The sequence below is a fragment of the Cryptotermes secundus genome, unplaced genomic scaffold (assembly GCF_002891405.2).
Source record: "Cryptotermes secundus unplaced genomic scaffold, Csec_1.0 scaffold584, whole genome shotgun sequence".
Taxonomy (NCBI): domain Eukaryota; kingdom Metazoa; phylum Arthropoda; class Insecta; order Blattodea; family Kalotermitidae; genus Cryptotermes; species Cryptotermes secundus.
In genome coordinates this window covers 517,699-539,941 of record NW_019735468.1, presented here as the reverse complement: position 1 = coordinate 539,941, position 22,243 = coordinate 517,699, and the positions used below count along the sequence as shown (strand labels likewise).

Here is a 22,243-nt window from a genome sequence, read left to right as displayed (position 1 = left end):
TGTTTCGTGCTTCCAACGCTTTCGTATTTCGCCTCTCGTTTCGTGAAGAAATTTATATAAATTTGTCTGCATTTACAACGAAGTTTTTCACTTTAATTAAGAAAAAAAAAAGGAAGGACTGGGCATTTACATTCAGAGAGAGTGGAACACGGTTACTTAGGAAAGTAACTTAGCGGCCTCCGTAGTCTAGGGGTAACGTTCCCACCTCATGACTCAAGGTACGCGGGTTCAAACCCGGCGGATGTTGTGGAATTTTTAAGGGCGGAAAAATTCAGTGACTTTAAGCCGTGGGTCCCGTGTCGTAGATTTACGGCACGTAAAAGATCCTCATGTCTCTATGAGACCTCTGAGCAAAATTAGGCACCAAGTTTTCCGCCCAAGTAGTTTCCAATACCTCTGGTAGACGGGGGAAATATCAGGTACCGAGGGCCGACCTCGTTGGCTGAACGGGGCTGATAGGGTATGGAGACAGTAGAAATTAAAGGGGGACGCACAATGGACCAATAAGTGGTCTAAGTGCATGGGGAAACCCACCCCCTCTAATAATAATAATAGTAAATAATAACAGGAAAGTAACTTGTGCTTATGACTGATAGCTGTAATTGGAAAAAAGAAAAATATTAAGATACGGCACAGTTTTTTGGCGGACACTCGAACGAACGGACAGAGGGATAATCGTCATTCCTCTCGGATGCAAAGTTCACACTCTGTATTTTACGCGCATTTTCCATCACTTCTTATCATCCCTCTGATCGTCGTAATCCTCTCAATTTGGGATTTTTATCGCGCCTCCTTTCGTGCAGATAAGATACATATCATTCCTAAATGAGCGGTGAATCACTTCGTCACGAGTGTCCTGCCAGTTCTGCCATAACTGCAGTTCACTGAGGCTCTCTCCGAATGGCTACCGGAGTGTGAAGTTAATCACTCACAATTCCCCCTCCATAGACACTCCATCACGGCGTGAAGCTTAGGTGCAGAGGCTGAGGAATAATTCCTTTCTTCCCCTCCAAGAATTAATTACCGGGAATGACAGTATCTATGACAATTACAGAAAACGCTATGATAGAGTAAGACAAGGAGAGATCATTAACCACGGAATTAACGCTCCGTTATTATCTCCTCTCCTGTGATAGCCTTATCTTTCGCTCTGAATTCGTCGTTTTCCTCAAATCCCTTAATGATGCAACTTTATCGAAAAATGAAAAACGCTGTTTTTTCTTCCATTTTTGTATAATTACTTTCATGATCTGTAACAGATTAATTGTTGAAGTACGATGTGGCAACAACGTTTATATATTCGACAGAGCGAAATCTGCTGCATCGTCAATGTTTGAGGCTCACAGTTCGCGCCAGACATCTGGTTTGTATAGAAGCCGAAACGCCGTCCCTCCAGGGCTGCCAGGTGAGTTATTCCTTTGTTTACTATGAACAATATCCGAAATAGTTTGGCTGTTAATTAAAAGCAAAGTTTCCTACTGAATATTCTTAGCAAGGATATGAAAGTGGTCTCAATTTGCACAGGACTCTGCTTCCAGGCCTCTTTCACGAACAAGAGTTTCCATATTCTTTTGTTATAATTATTTGTGCGAAGTCTTGACATTCGTTTCTTACAAATAAATTTACTGCTGATAGAAATAAATAATAAACGAAAGGGACGTCACAACGCGTAGTTTATTTTTTTCTTCCTAAGGACAATTAGCGAAGCTGATTAACAGTAAAAACAGCATTTAATTGATTCAGAACTGGAGCCTGTGGCAGCTCTTGCGAACACTGTAATGAAAAGGTGGATGATTTATTGACAAAATGAGCAATCATTAGCTTCTTAACAAGAACTGTGCTACATGCAGTTCTTATATGTATCTGTTTATTGTACCATGAACAGTTTTGAGAAATTTGATAAAAAAGAAACATTTGTGCGTCAAGTAATGATAATCGTGGGCTGATACCGACCAGAACTAAATTAACGCGGTATTTAATGAATACTTTCAGAAATAAATTTAATCGGAATATGTTACATAATCTATGAGCTCAAACATTACGTCCGCATTCTAGTTTATATAATGCGCACTGTAAATATAAAGAATCTATCTTTGTTCCTGTTTTGCTCCCGCTTGGAGCGTAGGACGTCCGTGAAACGCTTCGTTTCAGCTCAGTTTCCTCGGACGAGCGATCAGCCCGTCGCAAGGCCGCTACCTACATAAAAACAGAATAAATGCAAACATCCATGCCTTGAGTGGGATTCGAACGAGCGAAGACATTTCATGCCATTGTGATCGGCAGTATAAAGAATTCACATGCGCTAAACATCAGACTTTACGTACGCAGTTTTGAAATCTTTCACAGCCGTACGAATTGTAAAGTCGCCTGAGGACGACAAAATGATAACATGAAGTGGGAAGGATGTGAACTAAATGGCCACATTAGCCTGATATTCGACAGGACAGCCCAAGCAAACTCATGAAACAACTCAGGACAGTAGGTCTCATGGATTAGTACTCCAGAATTCGAGTCTGTCGCTCCTCCTATTATAACCCAACGGCACACACAAACACACCAGTGCTTTCCATGTCACAAGTTCTGTAGTCAACATCCCTGCTCTAGAAGTCTCACCGAACAGCACCGTTATGTGAAAGTTAAGCGTCATGCACGTAAAAGCGATTGTTTTCCAATCACGCCGGGTCATACAACGGTATGTCATTTCCATGCTGATCTCTGTTTTTAAAAAGTCTTAACACGTTCCAACGGCAACTTATGACTTATTTTGCTGAACACCTTAAACTGTATTGTGATCGTGAGATTTTCGTCTTCTCAGACATCAGATGAACACATATCAGAGGGGTCAATGGTTTCTAAGCGAGGTAACTCAGTCTTCTTGGAATGGCGGAGTTGCTAAGCTTTTGTTTCATTCAAACATCATGTATCTGTACTGTCAGCTGTCCCACACACTATACAGCAAACCGTGCTTATGACTGTATCACAAGAGACATAAACCAATTTCCGTTAGGACAGGCACTAACTTCTAATGTATTAAAGACGCAATTTAAAAGTCAGAATGTTCTGCTACACATTCCCCCCCCCCAATAGTCATTACAGTACTCTGGACAAGTTTTGTCAATGTAGGGGTTTAATTCTTTCCCATTGTGAGAAAAATGACGCGCAGGCAACATGTTACAAACATGCGCAAATTCTATATAAATCATACGTGTCTTGAATTCCAGTTCGGACATGTTTTACATAGTTTTATCTCCGTCGTAAAAAAGAATTACTTTTTAACCCCACAATGCACCACACCAGTGATTTTAATTAATACTACTTCGTGTTGTTACACCCAGGGATGGGGATTATTCTTCAGGGCATGTCACGTGGCAAGCAACACTAAAGGACTAAGGTCTGAATGAGAGTTTCTAGTTAGGCTACATAACGTTTCTTTGCGGCAGTCTCGCTCGTTTATTAGGAACACAGACCTTTTGTTGCTAGAGCCAATCATCGACCCTGCAAGAAGAAGAAGGAAGAACCTCGAAAAACCAGTTTGTCTTGAACACAAATGACGTGACCGATCCTTGAAGTGGGGAACGGCATTCGTTGCGCCGAGGATATCACTGCGAGCAACCCGGTGGGTTATTTCGACAAATTAAATTAAAATATGACGACAGTGATTGAATGGATTTTGATTATATTTAATACTGTGGAATAAATGTCAAGGAAATTAAATTATGGTTGGTATCGGCTCAATAAAACCCCCACTTTTATATTCAGACAAATCTAATTTTATCACATTCTTTCAAATCGACCGAGCTTTCAAAAACTGAAGCATTATACAGAATACGAGTATAGATGGCGTGTTTTCCCGCAGTGTCTATTTAAAGGAACAGTACGTACTTCTCAACTTCTTAACACATTTCTGCTAAAAATAGCACTTCGCAAATTAGAAAACTATCGCTCCTTAGAACACATCTCTTCACCATGTCTTGGGTTTGTAAAGTTTAATGAAAAGCAGAGGTAAATAATATACCATATGTTCTTGATTAGATCTGTCAACAGTAAATTTATACACTGGTCAACGGTAGCTAATTATGTGGTACGGAGTTTTTGTTCAAAAAATTGATACTCACTCTGCTAACAAAATTTGCGAAAATAGTTTATCACATAAACGAAAGTAGTTGAGAAAAATTTATATCTGCAATAAACAAACATCAAAATCATAAAGGACTGAAAATTAACCGAAATGCACTTCGGAAGTATGTGTATTACACCAAGAACACGTCCGGCCTTGTTCATACTCTACTGGCAATTTCATAAGGTGAAGTCTCCCAAGCGTTCTCTTCCCAACAAATTCAAGACCAATAGTTTATGTGCATTTACTGTTTCTATTCGTACACGTGGGATGCAAGTCCCGTTCATCTGGTTATTCATTATTTACTCACCCTAACAATAGTAACTGAAGACAAGTAATATGTTTTGGACATTATCCATCGTCTTGTCTATTTAAAAAAATTCCTCTTTCTTTTTAAAACAGCATTTCGAAGACTGGATTCTGTCCTCAGGTTAAACCTACTCAGCTCTGTCTATTGGACCCAACTGAGTAGGTTTTACCTGAGGACGGGGACAGATTCCAGTCTCCGAAACGCTGTTTTAAAAAGAAAGAGGACTTCTTTTTAAAAAGTAGAAAAGACGATGGATAATGTCCAAAAACATATTACTTGTAGCAATTTACCATCGTCACAAACTTTTAGATCTTATTACTAATTGAAGAGTAAAAACTTGCATCTCTTCGTTAAGCAATTTGCTCTATTTTTCTCTTGCTTCGCCTATTTTAGGTCAACAATTCCCCTCAGCGCTTTGTCCTCACACTCAACAGACGAGAGTATCAGTACGTTCATGCACTGAGCTACTGAATCTGTTCGGCCACGAACTAAATTTTAAAAATCTCCTTTAAAACGTTTGATACCTGTGAGAATGTTACTACGTGTGTAACTGTAATTTCCGCTGTATCTGTGGGCGTCCTCGATCTTATTTGCTTTTGGTTAATCGGGATAAAGGAATACTTCGTCGTTTCTAAATGTCAAGGAGTCAAGGATTTAACATTTCAGTACTCTCCACAAATTTCTGTAACAAAATTTCGTTATAAAGGATATTGAGTTGTCACATGTGAATCGGCTGTACGATTTGAGGTTCTCACAGCGGTGGCATTAACTACAGGGCGTTACATCCACGAATTCAAGTTGTAAACAAAGTCTGTAGGTGTGCTTTTAAAAATAAACGGAATCGCATCCACTGGGTCCGTCATTTCTGTCCGCCTGTAGCCCAACTACGGGCTGACTTGGATGAAATTAGATATTGTAAACTTACGCTACTTTTCCCGAGAAAATTAACTTTTTTTTTCTAATTTTAAGCGTAACTTTCTTTACGGGTCTGAATGAATTTCTGTATATAATCTTTCGAGTTCTTTGATTAATTTTGATCGCACTCAATTCGTGGTATATCTGCTAGACCTACAGCTATGTTACCATTTGTAAATATTGTTCCAATTTAATTCATTTTAAGGCCCATGTTACTTACGATCCAAACACGTTTTGCGAGTATTTCGCTGATATCTGAGAGAAGAGTGTCGAAATAAAAAGTTGCTGAAAATCATAATATATTCCGTTTATTATTGCTATTTAACATGAAATACGCACATTATGACCTATACAATGTTTATCGAAGTCAGTTAGCTTTGAGAATATCAGAGCTACAGGTTTAATAATGAATACGTAATGTGTATGTGCCACAGAAAGTGCTAACTTGACTCCTGCAGTCACCCTACTCCCGCTCTACAATGCAAGGTCTCTCCTACATGACAAGCAGAGACGTCAACAACAAACGCAATGACAGATTTTATTACAGGATGTCCGTAAATGATTGTTGCACTTTTAATTTGTTATACTAAGGTAAGTATTAAAGCTGTACAGTTGTAACTAATGCCATTTGAATAACAAACTCTGAAGTTTTAAATACCCTATAGACGCTCAATGTGGGTTCCATCGTGATCCGACATATGTCCAGTCTGTAATCCAGCTCATCCTATACTCTTTCTAACAAGTTCCTGTCAAATGTCTCGACAGCTGCGGTAATTCTCGACTTCAATTCATCAATATCCAGTGGTAGAGGTGGCACAAACACGCCTTCCTTTGCATAACCCCACAGAAAGAAGTCCCATGGAGTGAGATCGGGAGAGCGGGGAGACCTCTTCATCTCTCCCAATCCAACGGTTTGGTAGTGTGGCATTGTAAGGTTTCATGCGCACCCGTCTGCGCAGAACTTGTCACGCGGTAGTTTTCAGCATCTGTAACTCACGGCTTCTCTTCCGCACAAATTTCCTTGCACTTCGATTGAAAGTGGCCTCCACATGCCGCACAGCCTCGTCACTCACACGAGGACGGCCACTGCTTGCCTTCTTACAGATGCATCCCTGGTTTCCAAAGTTGTCAAACCACCTCTGTATCGATGCTGGAGGTGGATCCGTACGAAACCGTTTTCTGAAGGTCCGCTGAACGCTGGTGCATGAATCTGTTTTCGCGTACTCAATCACGCAAAAGTTCTTCTCTATGGGAGACGTCATTTCTGAAAATTCCGGAGCCTGGCGGTAAAGATAGGCAATATGGAGATATACCGCCAATTCTGAAATATCTGAGAATCTGCCTTTCCGCCGATACCGGTTATATACGGGTATGCTTTGTAGTTCCCTCGTATTTTATCCCCGAAAGTTATCAATTATTTACGGACTCCCTGTACAGTAATGCCCGTAAGACGCTGTTTGTTTAACAGAGGTTATTATTACTGATGCACACAAACGTATCACACAGTACCAGTCTATTAATTAATAATAATAATAAATATGTCTGCATACATAGACAGAGTAACAACACGAGACATTAATAACGAAACTGATAACACTACATCAACATCCTTCAGAACTACACAATAACACGCACAACAACCACGCCGCATTGCAAATGCTGAGCAAATAAGTCCAAAACAAGAGACTTCAAATAAATATCGTTTAAAAGAACATACGATGACCACAAGGATAACACTGGGATATTAATTAATGTTAATTAAGAAATGTCGCATTCAAACGTGATGCGAAATTTTGATATACTATATGTGCAACAATTTTAACGAGATAGAAGACACATGATGGCCGAAATATGTTGTGGGGAAGAAGGGTGACGCATAATAAGTTGCATAGCAAATAGAAATATATGAAATAAATAATAACAAAGCCGACAGGTTTCAGCCACATAACAGGCATTTCCAGCAGCGTTCAACTGCAAAACGAAACTTTATGCTAATTTTATATTAAGAACTTAAATTTGTTTATAAAGAAAAGTTTAAAACACTGCCGACATTAAAAGTGGCATAATGTATGACCTATACGTCATTACTAATTTGAATTGTGTTCCCTCTTCAATTTGTTAACATGGCATATCCATTCTTTCTTTAATCTGTATTGTTTGCATCCTGTTATGTGTCATGATCTGATACTCTGGCTATCAACACAACAAATATTTCAAAATAAACCAATCTAGTTTTTTGCAATGGTTTTATTTAATAACTGCTATATGTTTCGGTCGATATTTTGGACCGTCCTCAAGCAGTTTCATTAAAAACATCTCATGTTATTTAAATATCCTAATATGGATCCATAACAGTGCTGAACATCATAATCATATTAAGTAAAAAGTAAAATGTAAAGCTATCCCTGTACCAGGCCGTGAAGGCCCATAGTGTTGTGCGACGTTGAGGGTCCCACATTATCTAGACCAGTGTTTCCCAACCTTTTGGATGCCGCGGACCCCCAGTACCGAATGTTAATTGACCACGGCCCCCAAAAAACCCAAAATGGAAATTTTTTATATTTTACATATTATGAAAGTGAAAAAGTAACTTACAATTTTACAACACTGAATGTGTCATTTATGACAACAGAATGCTGTTATAAATGGAGCTTATTCGGAAGATCACGAACATATCAATTAGGCCTAATATTATGAATTTAACACTCACCCAATCAACGATCCACACTTTAACACCGATCCATATCTAAATAAGATCGTGAACAAACTGAAAATCGACGTTTTGTTGTGAACTCAATTATTTTAACAAGAGCAGAAAAACTGGATATTAAACCGAGAAAAACACACTTGTATAATATTATAAAAATCCACTGCACAAAAACTAAAGAGACATGGGTTGTTCACTCTGCCACTGAAATGAATAAGAAACGTGGTCAATGGTCCCGGCTTTATTCCCAACCAAAGAGGGATGGATTTGGTGGGGGGGGGCACAATAGTCAGACAGCAGGTAAGCAGGAAAACAGTCCACCCTGAAACACGGGTCTGAGATGCAATGCGCCTACCAAAAGAAAATGTCCTTGTAAAAAGCTACACAAATCGTTAGTTATTCACCTCTGCTTTACAAAGGGAAGAAGTAACGGTACCAACAGTCCCGTTAAATTTTACTTCAACCATGGGCCTCAAGAGCCAGAGATATACAGTGCAAATATCCCAGGTGTGAGGAACATGATAAGATAAAGTTTAATGAAAATAAACTATCCCGCGGACCCCTTTTGAATTACTCGCGGACCCCCGGGGGTCCGCGGACCACGGGTTGGTAACCACTGATCTAGACAATCGGCTCAAATATGGCGGTAGCGTTGTCAGCCTTACGTGCCGGCCGCGCTTTACTCCCCAGGGCCTAGTGCGGCTGGAAGGATTAGGTCAACTGGAAAGAATTCCAATGACCTCATCGGGACCTGAACCCAAGACCTTCCGGCTTGTAGCATGGCCCCTCAACCACTACGCTACCGCGTGCCCCCTTCATATCATATAATACATATAATTATTACTAAAACGGCNNNAAAAAAAAAAAAAAAAAAATCCTCTCATTGCTACAACGTAAAATTCTGTGTTATATTTATTACATATTTTACCTGTAAGTGGTGCTTACCTTCTGGGTCTGCTGTTATGTTTTTGGTACTATTTGTGTACAATATTAGTTTTTTATACATGTTTCTTCTTGTCTTCTTGAATGTGATGTGATTGTTCTTTTCTCTTTTAGAGTGTGCTGTGTACTTCTAATTGTGTGCAAAATTGTTTTTGTGTTGTTCCTGTTCCTGATTTCAATGTGTGTGTTTTTAATACTGATTTGATCTTTAAGGTAATAAATAATAAAAGTAACCCTATCCCTGTAACAGGTTTTGGAGGCCCATAGAATTGTGAGATGTCAAGGCTCTAACATTTTCTAGACAACTGCCTCACAGATGGCGGTAAGATTGTCAGCCTTAAGCACTGGCCACCCTTTAGTTCCTGGACGATTCCTGGTACTCATTTTGTTATAGGCTGAGTCGACCCAGGGCTAAAGTGTTGCTGGAAGGATTAGGTCAACTGAAAAATCAAATGACCTCAACAAAAATTGAACCCGCGGCCCTCCAGCTTGTAACACAGTGCCTCAACCAACTACATGCTTCCAAAATAGCTTGGTTCCTAATATAATGTTCCACTCCCATTTTGCACTCTCTTATGAATTTCATCTCCACAGATGTGATTCAGGATTTACCACAACTTTGCATTATCTAAATTTCACCTCTTAATTTTGCTGGAAAAATGCACAGTACTTCAATGTGAATTATCAAATCTTATTTATTTTACTTGACATGCATTCTGCATTTCATGTTCAAATGCTGGACACCCTTGTCTTAGTTAACTGTCATATTTTCTATATATACATGTTGGTATCATTAGGAACCATCTATGTGTGAATAGGTGTTAAAACATACAAAACAAGGAAGGCTGTGCACAACTGCCCAATTAAATCTTTCCCTAGCCCAGAACTGAAACAAGTGTGCATGCCTGCTTTACACAGTCAATTTGGTAAGTTTCAGTGCCTTCTGTAACACCACCAACATAACTTTCATAGCAGGAAAATTACTACCAGGGGAAAATGTTTCATACCTACAGACTGTTCAACAGATCATAAGCTATGGAAGTGAGTTGTGCAGTACTTGTGGCTATGTTGCTAGAAAATGATGTATCCCTTCTATGCAGCTTAAGGCTCAGGTCAGACAAAACTGCCTGTAACTTATCCAGCTAACAAAAGACTCAATACCAGCTTTCACATAATATAGTCTAAAAGCTCTATTCTGCCAATACAAAACACCACCACTGTACACAATCCTACATCAGTGAAAATCTCATTAAAATTTCCACAATTAATTTCTTCAGTACCCATTTTGATATTACTCTCCCACCTTTCTGATTTTTAAAATGATAGCATTTCAAAACGTTTCCCATCAAAATCCTATATAGATTTGGGATAGTTCTTTTGGTATAGCAATAGGCTACGAGCGGGATGGCTGTGGTTTGATTCCTGGCAGGGGAAAGACTTTTCTCTTCTCTACTGAGTCGAGACCAGCTCAGAGCCCCAGGCAGCCTCCTATCCAACGGGTAGTGGGGGTACCTTCCCTGGGGATGAAGGAGCTAAAATGTGAAGCTGACCCCTCATTTCTATCTAGTACCGACGTCAAGAATGGTGGAGCTATACCTGCAATCCCTCCCATGTCTTCATGGCATGGTGCTTAATCAGTCAAGCAATGGGGCTAAAATCATATCCACTCCCTCCCATGTCTTCATGGCACAGTGCTTAAGCAATTAAGCAATGGGACTTTATCTTCATCAAAATCCTATATACATTTCTTACTTCATCCATGTGCACTAATACATCAAGATCAGTATAAACTCTTTGATCTGACCACCTCAATAACAATAGCTGAGCTGTAGAAATCAATAATTCCTATCCACCTCACACATCACTGGAGTCAGACCCTTCTGTTTTTACACATTAACAAGATCAAACCTGAATTCAGAACTTTTTGCCACTGATTCTGCAATGCATCATAACATTTACATTGTGAGTTATAGTACATCATCACTGATATAAGCACAAGAATGGAAAGATGTACACCATTACAGAGTGCACATATTATCTAAATAAATTCTTTGTGATTCTGCATTTTTGCAGTTTCCTACATTCATGTGGAGTCAGGATAGCTCAGTTGGTATAGCAAATGGCTATGGGTGTTCAATTCCTGGCAGGGACAAGATTTTAGTCCTCTTCACAGCATTCACACTGGCTCTGGGGCTCATTCAACCATCTACCCAATGGATACTCAGGGCGATATCCCCAGGGGTAAAAGGGCCAGGGTTTGAAACTGACCAACCACCTCAATCTAGTGCCAAGGTGAAGAATGGTGGAGCTATACATCCACTGCCCCATTTCTTCATGACATAGTGATTTATTAATTAAGCACAGGGACAATTTTACCCTTTACCTTCTGTTCATTTAACAGATGCACAAATAAACTGTTAAAACTTTCCATGTGAAGCTGGGAACATTGATCAGGATTTATATGATGTTCAAGATTAGTGAAAGAAAAATCCACTGCCACCTCTCAACAGTTAAAAACAAACTTTTCAAAACAAAAGCAATTTAATGTATCAACAAAGGGTTCCCCCTAATAAAAAACCAATAAGGGCTACAGGAATGAAAGTACAGTATACATACTCCAAGCATATAAAATACTTTCCCTTTGACTTCACTAAATACATACTACATCAAAATTGTTGAAATAACAGCTCCAGACCTTAAAGACATCTGTATTTTGTGACACATAATAATCTATTTTGGTACAGTGAGCCTTCCTTTTATAAATTTGATTAAGTCAGATTTGAGCTTTCTGTGAAGTAAGGGAAGTAAGTAAGTGTTAGTCACTTATGAACTGGAATGGAACTTGAATTAAAACTTTTATTGCAAGTCTCCATACTGCAAATAAAATTAAGTAGGTAGGACCTTTTCAGCATGTGTTTATGCACCTGACACAAAGAAACAATATATATTATAAATGCTGAGGTGCTTGTTTTTACACCCCATGTTTACAGAGAACATTCAATTAATGTGGAATTCTGAAGCCTTCACTACGTAACGTGTTCTCATCAGGTCATTAACAGTTAATGGAACTGCTGGAATCTGGTTTGTAGGAGTTTCTGCCTGACTTCATCATAAGGATGACTCTGCTACTGCTTCTTATGGTCTCATTCATTGCTACTGGCAATTGGGCACAAGAGAGGTAAAAGAAGCTACTTATCAGTTTGTGACAGAACATATATCACCTGACTTTTATCTAACAGCTGGATTTATGGAGAGAGGTTTGATCCCAGGACAGTGGTCGACAAAGTGGCATCCTCAACATAAGGGGCTGATACTATAGGCACTTTGAAGCCACTGTACTGAGGAACTACCTCATCCCAATCCTAAATCAATTAATTCTTTGAAATGCTGATAGTTACTTACCACTCCCATCATATTATATTACCTGACAATACAGTTACAGTTACACACACAAGTGATCCTCAAGTTTTTACCAATACTTTGATTTTAGCAAGCGCATTTTCCAGTTTGTCTTCCTTGTCGGTTTCACCGCGGCATTTTATTTTCTATCTTTTGCACAATATCTGTATATATATATCCATTTTCCCTCTTACAATTTTATTATGATACTGATTCCCTTTTCCAACATTATTTAAAGTCTGTACGTGATGCTGTCAGAATATATCAAGACCACGTTTTAGAATATTAAGTGCCACATACGATCATTTATTAGTATGTTGCACTGTGTCAAATGCATAAGCATTACTGTAACTCTGCCAGGACCAGTGCCATGCTACACAAACAATGTCAAGCAAATGCACAGAGAGACCTCTGTGTCCACAGTAAAAAAGAGAATGTGTTCAAATTCAAATATTATGCATGCAAGTCAAATTTATTAACATATGTATGAATTAAATTCAAGAGCAATTCAGCCTCTAACAAAGCATCAGCCACATTATACTGTACCCTCTGGCTCAACCAGTTACTATGACATTTCTTATAACAATCTGTCTCTGCTGATTTCAATGAAGCTCTGTCTTTCTGGTCTATTATGTAAGGCTTAGTAACTGGAAAGAAGTAAATAAGATCTCAAAGTTTGTGACCATGGTACATTAGTACAAATATTATGTTTGTGGACATTATCCATCATCATGTCTTTATCTAAAAACACTGTCCTGTTTATATTACAAAACACAACGTTTCAGAGACTGGATTCTGTCTCCCTCTCCAGACACCTGTGTCCGGAGACAGGGACTAGCTCTATCGATTGGAACCAGCTGAGTAGGTTTTGTCTGAAGACAGAGAAAGAAGCCAGTCTCCAAAACATTGTGTTATGTAATATAAACAGGACAGTGTTTTTAGATAAAGACAGGATGATGGATAATGTCCAGAAACGTCATATTTGTACTGGAAAGAAGTGTCCCTAGAATCTTCCAAAATGTACGGAACTTAAATAGCGAAATGAATGTCTATTCCAACATCAGAGTCTGGACGTGGCAATGCCAGGAAGGACGATGTGTAAAACAACTGCTTCAAAGGAATGAGACCCCACAAGGCCTAGAAGCCTGCAAATTAGTTTGCGACATATACAGCACTCTCTGGCCACGACCCACAGGCAAGGTGGAGCTTGGCAGAGTCCTTGTGCCCATCAACTATAATGCCATCACCATTATTGGAATTTCAGGTGAGGGACCACAGGTGACACAGGTCTGATAGTACATAACACAGGTCATGTTCACAGTGCTGTAACAGGCTGTGCAACAAGACCTCCATCTCATTCATTTACACATTTAATATTTTGAAGAAATACAGTTAATGGTAGGCTACGTGATAATAATGGACAAGGGCCCATTTGTTCAAAATAACTGCTGCTGTTCCATTACTTTATGTTAGCAAGAGGGGATGGAAGACAACAGTTGTGGGGGTAATAAATTCAGTGAGCTCTGAGTGGGTAGCAGAAAGAGAAAAAGTAACAGTGCAGCTGTATATCCACTGCAAAACTTTAATGGTTATTACCATGAGATTTATTGATGTAGTCATGCAGAATTTTTACTGCTGCATAGCTGGACTTATATTTGGACATTACTTTGTTCAAATGTGTAAACTTTGTCTTGCATTGAACTTAGTATAGGTGGCATATATAAATTGGTAATTTTATGTTCATTTGTAGCACCATACTAATATCTCCTTACCCGATCTTTTCTTGTGCAACTACCATATATTCCTTACAAGTAAATTTAAGAGATGGGTTCAATCAGATTTCTATCACAACTGAAATTGAGTAGCATTCAAGAAATAATAGGATAGTAGTTTTCTACAGAACTTTCAAGTCTCCACTTCTGTCACCCATCTCAGTGCTGCTACATACTCTTACTATTTTTTGAGGAAAATATACAAGCACAGACATTAGTATACTCTCATGTACAGCTGTACCTGTGGGTGCAAAACAGTTTTTATCACATAAAATGAATCACTTATTTCAAGAGGTTCTTCATTCCCTCTGACTGTGCTGTCTGATAGCTCCAGCATCAATTGATAGTTTCTCCTTCCACCATTGCATGCTTTCTACCATTGGCAGCATTCAAATCTTACCTAAAGGAGCATACAATATTGTTATACTATACAGACATGAAGCTACCCAGTCAGTTATGTAGTTAGCTAGTTTTTTAGTTATAGTCTTTCTCTGTTGAGTCATGGCCACTTTGCCCACAAGTTCAAATTGGCACTTGAACAGCTAGCAGTGGCTGTGTTAAGCTACAATGATCTGTAGTTTCACTTTGTGTTCTGTCCTACACAGGAGAGGGTCGAGCACTGAGTGAAAATGTGGGGCAGCTCTTCAGCACAGCAGCTGACAACTTCCGTAATCGGCTGACTACAATGTTCAAAAAACAGGAACAGAGAACCTCTGGTGGCAAATCACTTCAAGTGCAAGTCACAATTCATGACTCTTCCACGAGGACCTTGACGATGGAATCTGATGAAAGCTATGAGCTGTACATATCTGAAGCAGATTATAGCCAAGTAATCTACAATGATCCAGTGTTCAACAGCATAGAAGTGTCGCATAGAATTTACCAATTTTCCTTGTTTCTAGATCAAACTTTAGACTTATCCCATCCTGTACAGCTTCCCCTCAGTATATTCTGAACATTTCTTTCCATGTTTGTCTGGTCTCCCTCAGTCTCTTTCTCTTCTCTTTCATGCTGTACTTTCTTATAGAGTATCATCAATTGTCATGTTATGTTCTTGTCAGAAACATGTAAACCACCACAGGAAATCCAGACAGATACAGCCCCCCACAACTGTGAGCCAAACCCCTAATTAGAAGCAAAAACCTGCAGCTCATAATCTGATGGCTAGCAGTTCTGTTTTATGTTCAGCAAATCATAATGTTGGACCTGAAACTGGCTATCCAAGTTTCTTTTGGTTTTCCTCAGTCTCTCTAGGCCAAATGTTGGTAAGTTATCTCAAAATAAGCCATGACTGCTTCCTTTCACATCCTTTGCAATTATGGCCAGTGCCCAATTAAAAAAAAGTTTACTTATTTAATTATACAGTGGCACAGTGCTTAATTAATTAAGCACAGGGACAACTTTACCACAAAGGACAATTTGTTATGCATTATAACTTAGGGCTAGGTAAGGTGAAGTAATTGAAGAATGAAGAAAATTACAGAGTATGGGGCTTCAGAGATTGTCCTCTTCACCTTGTAATTGTTTGTAGTAATTAAATAAAAAATGAACAGAACATGTAATATGAATAATTCAAACAACAATGACATATAGAATGCAAGCTGGAAAACCTTAAGTGAAAAACCACATGCAAGACCTGGGCATCATTTTTTTTTATTATTCTTAGTGGAGTGAGATTGAGTCCACTTGGTACTGCAGCCACTACTGGTCTATTGTACCAGCCCCAGACAATAGATGATGGTGACCGTGGAGCAATGATGGAATGAAGATTGGCAGGGGAAACCGAAGTACTTGGAGAGAACCTGCCCCAGTGCCACTTTGTCCATCACAAATCCCTCATGACCAGACCCTGGTCTCGAACTTGGGCCACAGAGGTGGGAAGCCAGTGACTAACCGCTTGAGCTATGGCACAGCCTAGGTGTCACATACATATAGGAGCGCATTAAACTGCAACTCAAGGAAATAAGCTGTGATGACATTAACCAGACTGAACTGGCTCAAGACTGGGCTCAAAGGTAGGATTCTATATACATGGCACAGAAACACTGAGCTCCTTAACAACAGGAATATCTTGATTAGAATATTCAAAGAACTCCTTGTACCATTAGATAGCAATGTCTATCTAAAAAGTAAAGAGTAAAAAGCAAAGCAATCCCTGTAACAGGCTGTGAAGGCCCATAGGGTTGTGAGATGTTGAGGGTCCCACATTATCTAGACAGTCGGCTCAAAGATGGCAGTAAGGATGTCAGCCTTACGCAACCTTCTGGCTTGTAGCATAGTGCCTCAACCAACTATGCTACCGCGTACCCCCAGCAACGTCTATCTACCTATTTTTATTCCTGCTGCTCCCACTTGGAACATAGGGCATCCCTAGATGAGTGATCAGCTCATCACGAGGCCGTTAAATACACACAAACAAAGAATAAATGTAGACAAACATCCATGCCTTGAGTGGGATTTGAACCCATGATCCCAGTGTTTGAGTGAGCTAAGACATTTCATGCCTTACACCACATGGCCAATGTGATCAACAACAGTAATGTAGTTCATGTTTTTTTCAAACAGGTGCACTGTAACATAGTTTCTGCCCAGTTTTTCGGAGCCAACTACGGCTTGGAGACATTAAGCCAGTTGACAACTTTTGATGATGCAGCAGATAACTTGGTTATCATGCGGGATGTGAATATCACGGACTCACCTGCATTCCCCTTCCGAGCCCTTGTCCTCGACACAGCACGAAACTATTTCTCAGTGGCTTCCATCAAACGAACTATAGATGGCATGGCAGCCAGTAAACTTAACACATTCCACTGGCACCTTACAGACTCTCACAGCTTTCCTTTCCAGTCGAGTACATACCCACAGCTGTCACAGTATGGGGCCTACACACCACAACAGGCAAGTGTCAATGAATCACATCAACTTATGTTGGATGGATTTGAAAACTTGTTATGGGACCTAACCTAACTAAACAGTATCAACATGAATCACATGTCTAAATTAATAATGAAGTAATGCGGTATAAATCATTAGAAGAAACAAAAAATTATATGGACCATTTTCAAGTTTCACATTTTTATTCTGTACTTCCAGATATACACACCCCAAGATATCACATCGGTGGTGGAATATGCAAGGGCACGAGGGGTGCGTGTACTTCCAGAATTTGATGCACCAGCACATGTTGGGGAAGGATGGCAATGGGCAGGGCCTAATGTCACAGTGTGTGTGAATGCTCAGCCCTGGAACAAGTACTGTGTGGAGCCTCCATGTGGTCAGCTTAATCCGACCAATGACACTGTCTACGAGATTCTTGGAGGAATATACCATGACATATTTGCTCTGTTTGACTCTGATATGTTCCATATGGGTGGAGATGAGGTTAGAATAAAGCAGTACCAGCAGTTCTATGCCCACAAATTATTTAACCCTTAACCTGTTGAAGGACTAAATGATCCAGTGTAGCAGTCTCTTGTAGCCCTCCCAAGATCTCAACTGGCTGATGCTTAGAAACTGGTTGTGTATGTCATATCCTACAAATGTATTAAGAGATTAAATCACTATGAAAGATACTGGATTAACATTTCTTCGCTTCTTATATTGCCAGAAGTTTCTTCTGTATGGGTCATTCTGGAAATTTTTGCATAAACTGTAGCACCATGTTTTCATTACAATGTTTAATACTTTATTACTTTATTATTAAACAATAAGGAACTTATGTTATAAACATTACATAATATTATTTAGTCAAATCTTAGAAGCTTAAGTGGTCAGGCATGTAGATAAATGGAGAAGACAAAGAATGCATATGGAATTTTGGTTTGGATCGGTTGAAAAATTACCATTTGGAAGATCAAAAAGAAGATGGATGGATAATATTAAAATGATCCTGGGGGAGGGGGAAGGTTGTTTGGCTGGGAAGTAGATAGAACTAGATAAGGGTTACATCCAATGACAAATGTTAGTATTAGTCGTTACGCAGCAGATCATTTTCTATTTCAATTAATTTACAGAATACTGAAGAGATTTTATTTCCATTTACTGCAGGTGAATTTTGAATGCTGGAGGTCCTCTCTAGACATTGTAAACTGGATGACAAGTCAGGGTATGGGTCAGACAAATGATGATTACCTGCAGCTGTGGGACATGTTCCAAAAAAAGGCATATATGAAGGTAGTGGAGGCAAATGGAGGAAATGAAATTCCAATAGTGCTCTGGACCAGCCACCTCACTGCAGAGGGAGCAATAGACAAGTATCTGGACAATGAGATATACATCATTCAGATCTGGACAACTGGACGAGATGCAGCAATTGCAAATCTTGTCAACAAAGGTTTTCGTGTCATCTTCTCCAACTACGATGCCTTATATTTTGACTGTGGGTAAGTTAATGTGAGGAATCCTTACACTTTCATACAAAATATCAAGAGATTATTTAGCCTCTTCCAGGATACAAATAAGATATCCCACCTCCAGTTCATATCCTCACAAACAACTTTCCTAAGAACAATTTTGTTGCTGTTGTTATATTTAGGCTATAACATCATTGCTACTCAAAAACAATTTATGGGCACTGCAATACTAATTAAGGAAAGTCGGGGAACAGTGTATCTATAATTGATTCTACACACTACACTGATACAGAAATTGTACACTCATGAAATGATGATGTTGACTACAGGAATGAAGTTCCTAACAGTCTTAATGGTCAAATTAAAATAAGGATATACCCCATTCTATCTATATAGGGTTTCTATAAGGATACATTTCCCAGAAGACTATCAAGTCATATCTAATATACACGGCATTATATCCAAGAAGATTGTACTCTTCTTAAGCACCACTGTGAGAACCTCAAATCATATACAATAATTCTTCTTGTCTTCTCCCACGTTAGATGAAGAATACAAAATTATGAAGAATGGCAATACTGAAAACTGGCAACAGTATTGTGAAGTAGGGGACTCAAACTACATTCTATAATCTACTTGCAATTTACATAACAATAAACATGATGACAGAATGATACTTGTAGGTTTGGTGCTTGGGTTGCTGAAGGCAACAACTGGTGCTCACCTTATATTGGCTGGCACAAGGTGTACATGAACAACCCATACACTCTGCTCACCAACCTTGGAGTGGATGTCAGTCCTGGAACAGCAGCAAGGGAACTAGTTCTGGGAGCTGAAGCAGCACTCTGGACAGAACAGGTTGATGAGAGCTCCCTTGACGGACGCTTTTGGCCCCGTGCCGCTGCCATGGCTGAACGGCTTTGGAGCAATCCAGATGAGGGGTGGCAACAAGCAGAATACCGTATGCTTGCTCACAGAGAACGCCTAGTGCAACGAGGAATTCAGTCAGAAGCCCTGGAACCACAATGGTGTTACCAGAATGAAGGCTCTTGCCCAAGCCAAGGTATAAGTTGTATGCTATAGCTGGAACTCTGGGTCTAAATGCTCATAAACCTTCACTCACTGTTCAGAAGTCATGACCAGTTTCAGCATTTAGAGTTTAAGAGCTGGTACAGAATTATCACCTTAAGTAACTGTTATTTTTCTCCTTCATTGTTGTTCTACTGTTATGTGGAGGAAACAAAAAAGGAACAATTGATAATGGCAGAAAACGAGGAGTAAATAATGTAACACGTAACTTCAGCAGGTGTGTGGGATGAATTATCATTACAAATTATATACGTTTTAGATGTTTAGTATAAGATATATGGTTACAGGTAACACTCCCTATAATCCCCAAGGCAGCCCCTTACTCCTGCACTGTGTATAACAGACAACCAATGTCAGCAGGCCCCTTCCTTGAAATACCAGAATATCCAAGCTTCACCCCGTATAAAATCATATTTTATTGCAACAATTGCATCATGTGTTCCTTTCATCCTTCCAGATACAATTTCCCTTGCCCATTCATATAAATGTTTAAAAAGTGTTTCACTAGTCATTTCACTTCTGAAAACTTGTGTCAATATACATTTCAATTGTGCACTTTGAACATACTACAAAAAACTGATTCATAACAGAGTAACACTGGCCATGTCCTTGTTAACTGCATAAATCTGCCTTATATTAAAATTAACTACACTAACTTACCATTTGGTAACATATTACTACTTCCAAAGCCTGCCAATGGATGTGATCCATCCGTCACCCTTACAACTTATCCCCCCCCCCAAATACTGTCAATACACATCCTTTTCCAACAGTTAACTTAATGCAGCATACCAAATGTACCAGTTATTTAATGCTGAATGTGATATAGTGATATTTTTATGATCTCAGAAAATGTTAAGGGATGAAAGGGATGCTGGAGGCCTTTAACCTATCTTGAACATAGCACTGAAGGAGTTATTTTAAGAGCACAAAATAAAACTGCATAAATTTAACTCTCTTACAACTGTTCATAATGTCAGTGGCTATGTAACTCTGCCCAAAATAAACATTTTACATGGCAGTGCCATTTCCTGTCATGTACATGAATTACAAGAAATAACAGACCTAATATTACCTGCCTCACCAGCTCAGTCAGTTCAGACAATTCTTCAAACAAAAACTTACATCTGACATTTTGCTGTAGTGGTTCTACAGAATGTCTGGAGCCATAGGCAGTACCAGAGGCGTGATGCAGTTGTTACAAATTGTGCTCAATGTATGCACCATTCATGTTGACATAAACGTTTCTGCCAGTCCAGGAGACTGGCATGAACTGTTTGTGGTGCGATCTCACTGCATGCAGTGATAATTCACCCTTGAATATGCTGTTGCCTATGGCTTCAGAGTAATGGGACACACTGTATTTTATACTGTTGTTCCTGATTCTGTATTATTTTGCAGGGTAATGACAACTGATGCAGCGAGCAAGAAGAACCTTGAGAAAAAGTTTATGGATATGAACGGACAAATAAACGTTGATCCATATTACAAAACTGAATGTTATTTGTCCCTGAAATCCAACCTCTAGTTCACACTTCCTCTTTATCTTAGGTCAGAGTGATTAAATCAAGGATACGATATATGGTACATGTAGCATGCATGCAGGAATGTGGTTTTTTTTGCTTGAAAAATCTCAAGGGAAGGATAATATTAAAATGTATCTTAGAGAATTTGGTTTTGAAAGTAGGAACTCTATTCAGCTGACACTGAAGAAGGCACAGTAGCTTTTCTGAACACAGTGGATGAACCCTTAGGTTTCATAACAAAAAAAAAATTGTTTTTTTAATCAGCGGAATAACTATCAATTGCCCAAGACGCCATGCCACAGAGTAATTTACTTAGTGACATTAATGTGCATGGCATATTTTTCCTATTTCTGAAGCATGTCAATGTGTACATTTTCTTCTACATTCATTCACCCTCTTTCAATGTTTCTTAAACATGTATAACACTTTACTTGTAACTATCCTTTGTCTCCTAACACAATCCCATGAGAGCATATAGAAATAAGTAATAACTGGCTCCCTCTTAATCTATTTCAGGTTCAATGTACATAATAATCCTCCCACTACATCTTCTTTTGGTATAGAATGATTAACTAACCCATGAAGCGACTGAAAACTAGGTTTCTTATTTTAAGTATCAATTAGCGTGACTAAAAAACATGTTCCAGTACAAAGGTCTATTTTTAAATATAAATGGGTGTAGTACTGTAATTAAGTTAGAGCATACTGCAGCCAAATAGCAAGGTGACTTTGGAAAGGGCAATGTCAGTAAACAAAAATAATGACCAGTAAATTGTTACTGGCATGAAAAGAGAATTAATATGTTGTGAAGTGTTAACAATTCTAATCTAAACATTTTGTTGTGTGTGTCCCCACTTCTTTACTTCAGCTGTCAACACTCACCCACATTGAGCTTAGAATCCAAGCCATTAACAATGTCAGTCAAAGTAAAAAGTAACACCAAACAGGTTTACACATTGTAACATGGTTCTGAGGAGACTCTGGATCCATGGAAAAGGAAGTTAGCAAGAAGATGGAGAATATTATACAGTAAGAAGCATCTAAATTTGTACTCAATGTAATATTGTTGGCAAGTTGTAAAATTAAGGATGCGACATTAGGACATGAAGTACTC

At 39.0% G+C, this 22,243-nt stretch overlaps 2 protein-coding genes across 5 annotated transcripts in view; one reads left to right on the top strand and one right to left on the bottom strand.

Annotated features, from left to right (window-relative positions):
• Positions 1-1,292: 1,292 nt before the first annotated feature.
• On the top strand, positions 1,293-21,091 carry LOC111869359 (chitooligosaccharidolytic beta-N-acetylglucosaminidase). 4 transcript variants are annotated; one of them, XM_023860834.2, is made up of 9 exons: positions 1,293-1,405; positions 12,081-12,169; positions 13,455-13,654; positions 14,768-14,991; positions 16,728-17,060; positions 17,256-17,543; positions 18,210-18,544; positions 19,198-19,577; positions 21,005-21,091. In XM_023860834.2, the coding sequence occupies exons 2-9, from the start codon at positions 12,108-12,110 to the stop codon at positions 21,007-21,009; spliced, it is 1,827 nt and encodes a 608-aa protein (XP_023716602.1). In that variant the 5' UTR covers positions 1,293-1,405; positions 12,081-12,107; the 3' UTR covers positions 21,010-21,091. The 4 variants fall into 4 exon arrangements, with proteins under 4 accessions (XP_023716602.1, XP_023716599.1, XP_023716598.1 ...); XM_023860831.2 differs by having other exon boundaries at positions 1,304-1,405; positions 11,982-12,169; XM_023860830.2 differs by lacking the exon at positions 1,293-1,405 and adding an exon at positions 5,846-5,933.
• The window catches only part of LOC111869360, a 21,726-nt gene continuing 18,924 nt past the window's right edge, over positions 19,442-22,243 (bottom strand). Inside the window, exon 4 of the mRNA XM_023860838.2 lies at positions 19,442-19,528. Coding sequence (XP_023716606.1) covers positions 19,516-19,528 — 13 coding nt within the window. The 3' untranslated portion in view covers positions 19,442-19,515. The remainder of the gene's footprint in view (positions 19,529-22,243) is intronic.

Excerpts from the sequence above, each read along its gene's own strand:
- LOC111869359 (XM_023860830.2), top strand. The coding sequence starts at position 5,901 with ATGATTGTTGCACTTTTAATTTGTTATACTAAG. Across the intron at positions 5,934-12,080 it reads TTTTAATTTGTTATACTAAG|GAGTTTCTGCCTGACTTCAT; the intron begins GTAAGTATTAAA and ends TCTGGTTTGTAG. Across the intron at positions 13,655-14,767 it reads CACCATTATTGGAATTTCAG|GAGAGGGTCGAGCACTGAGT; the intron begins GTGAGGGACCAC and ends TGTCCTACACAG.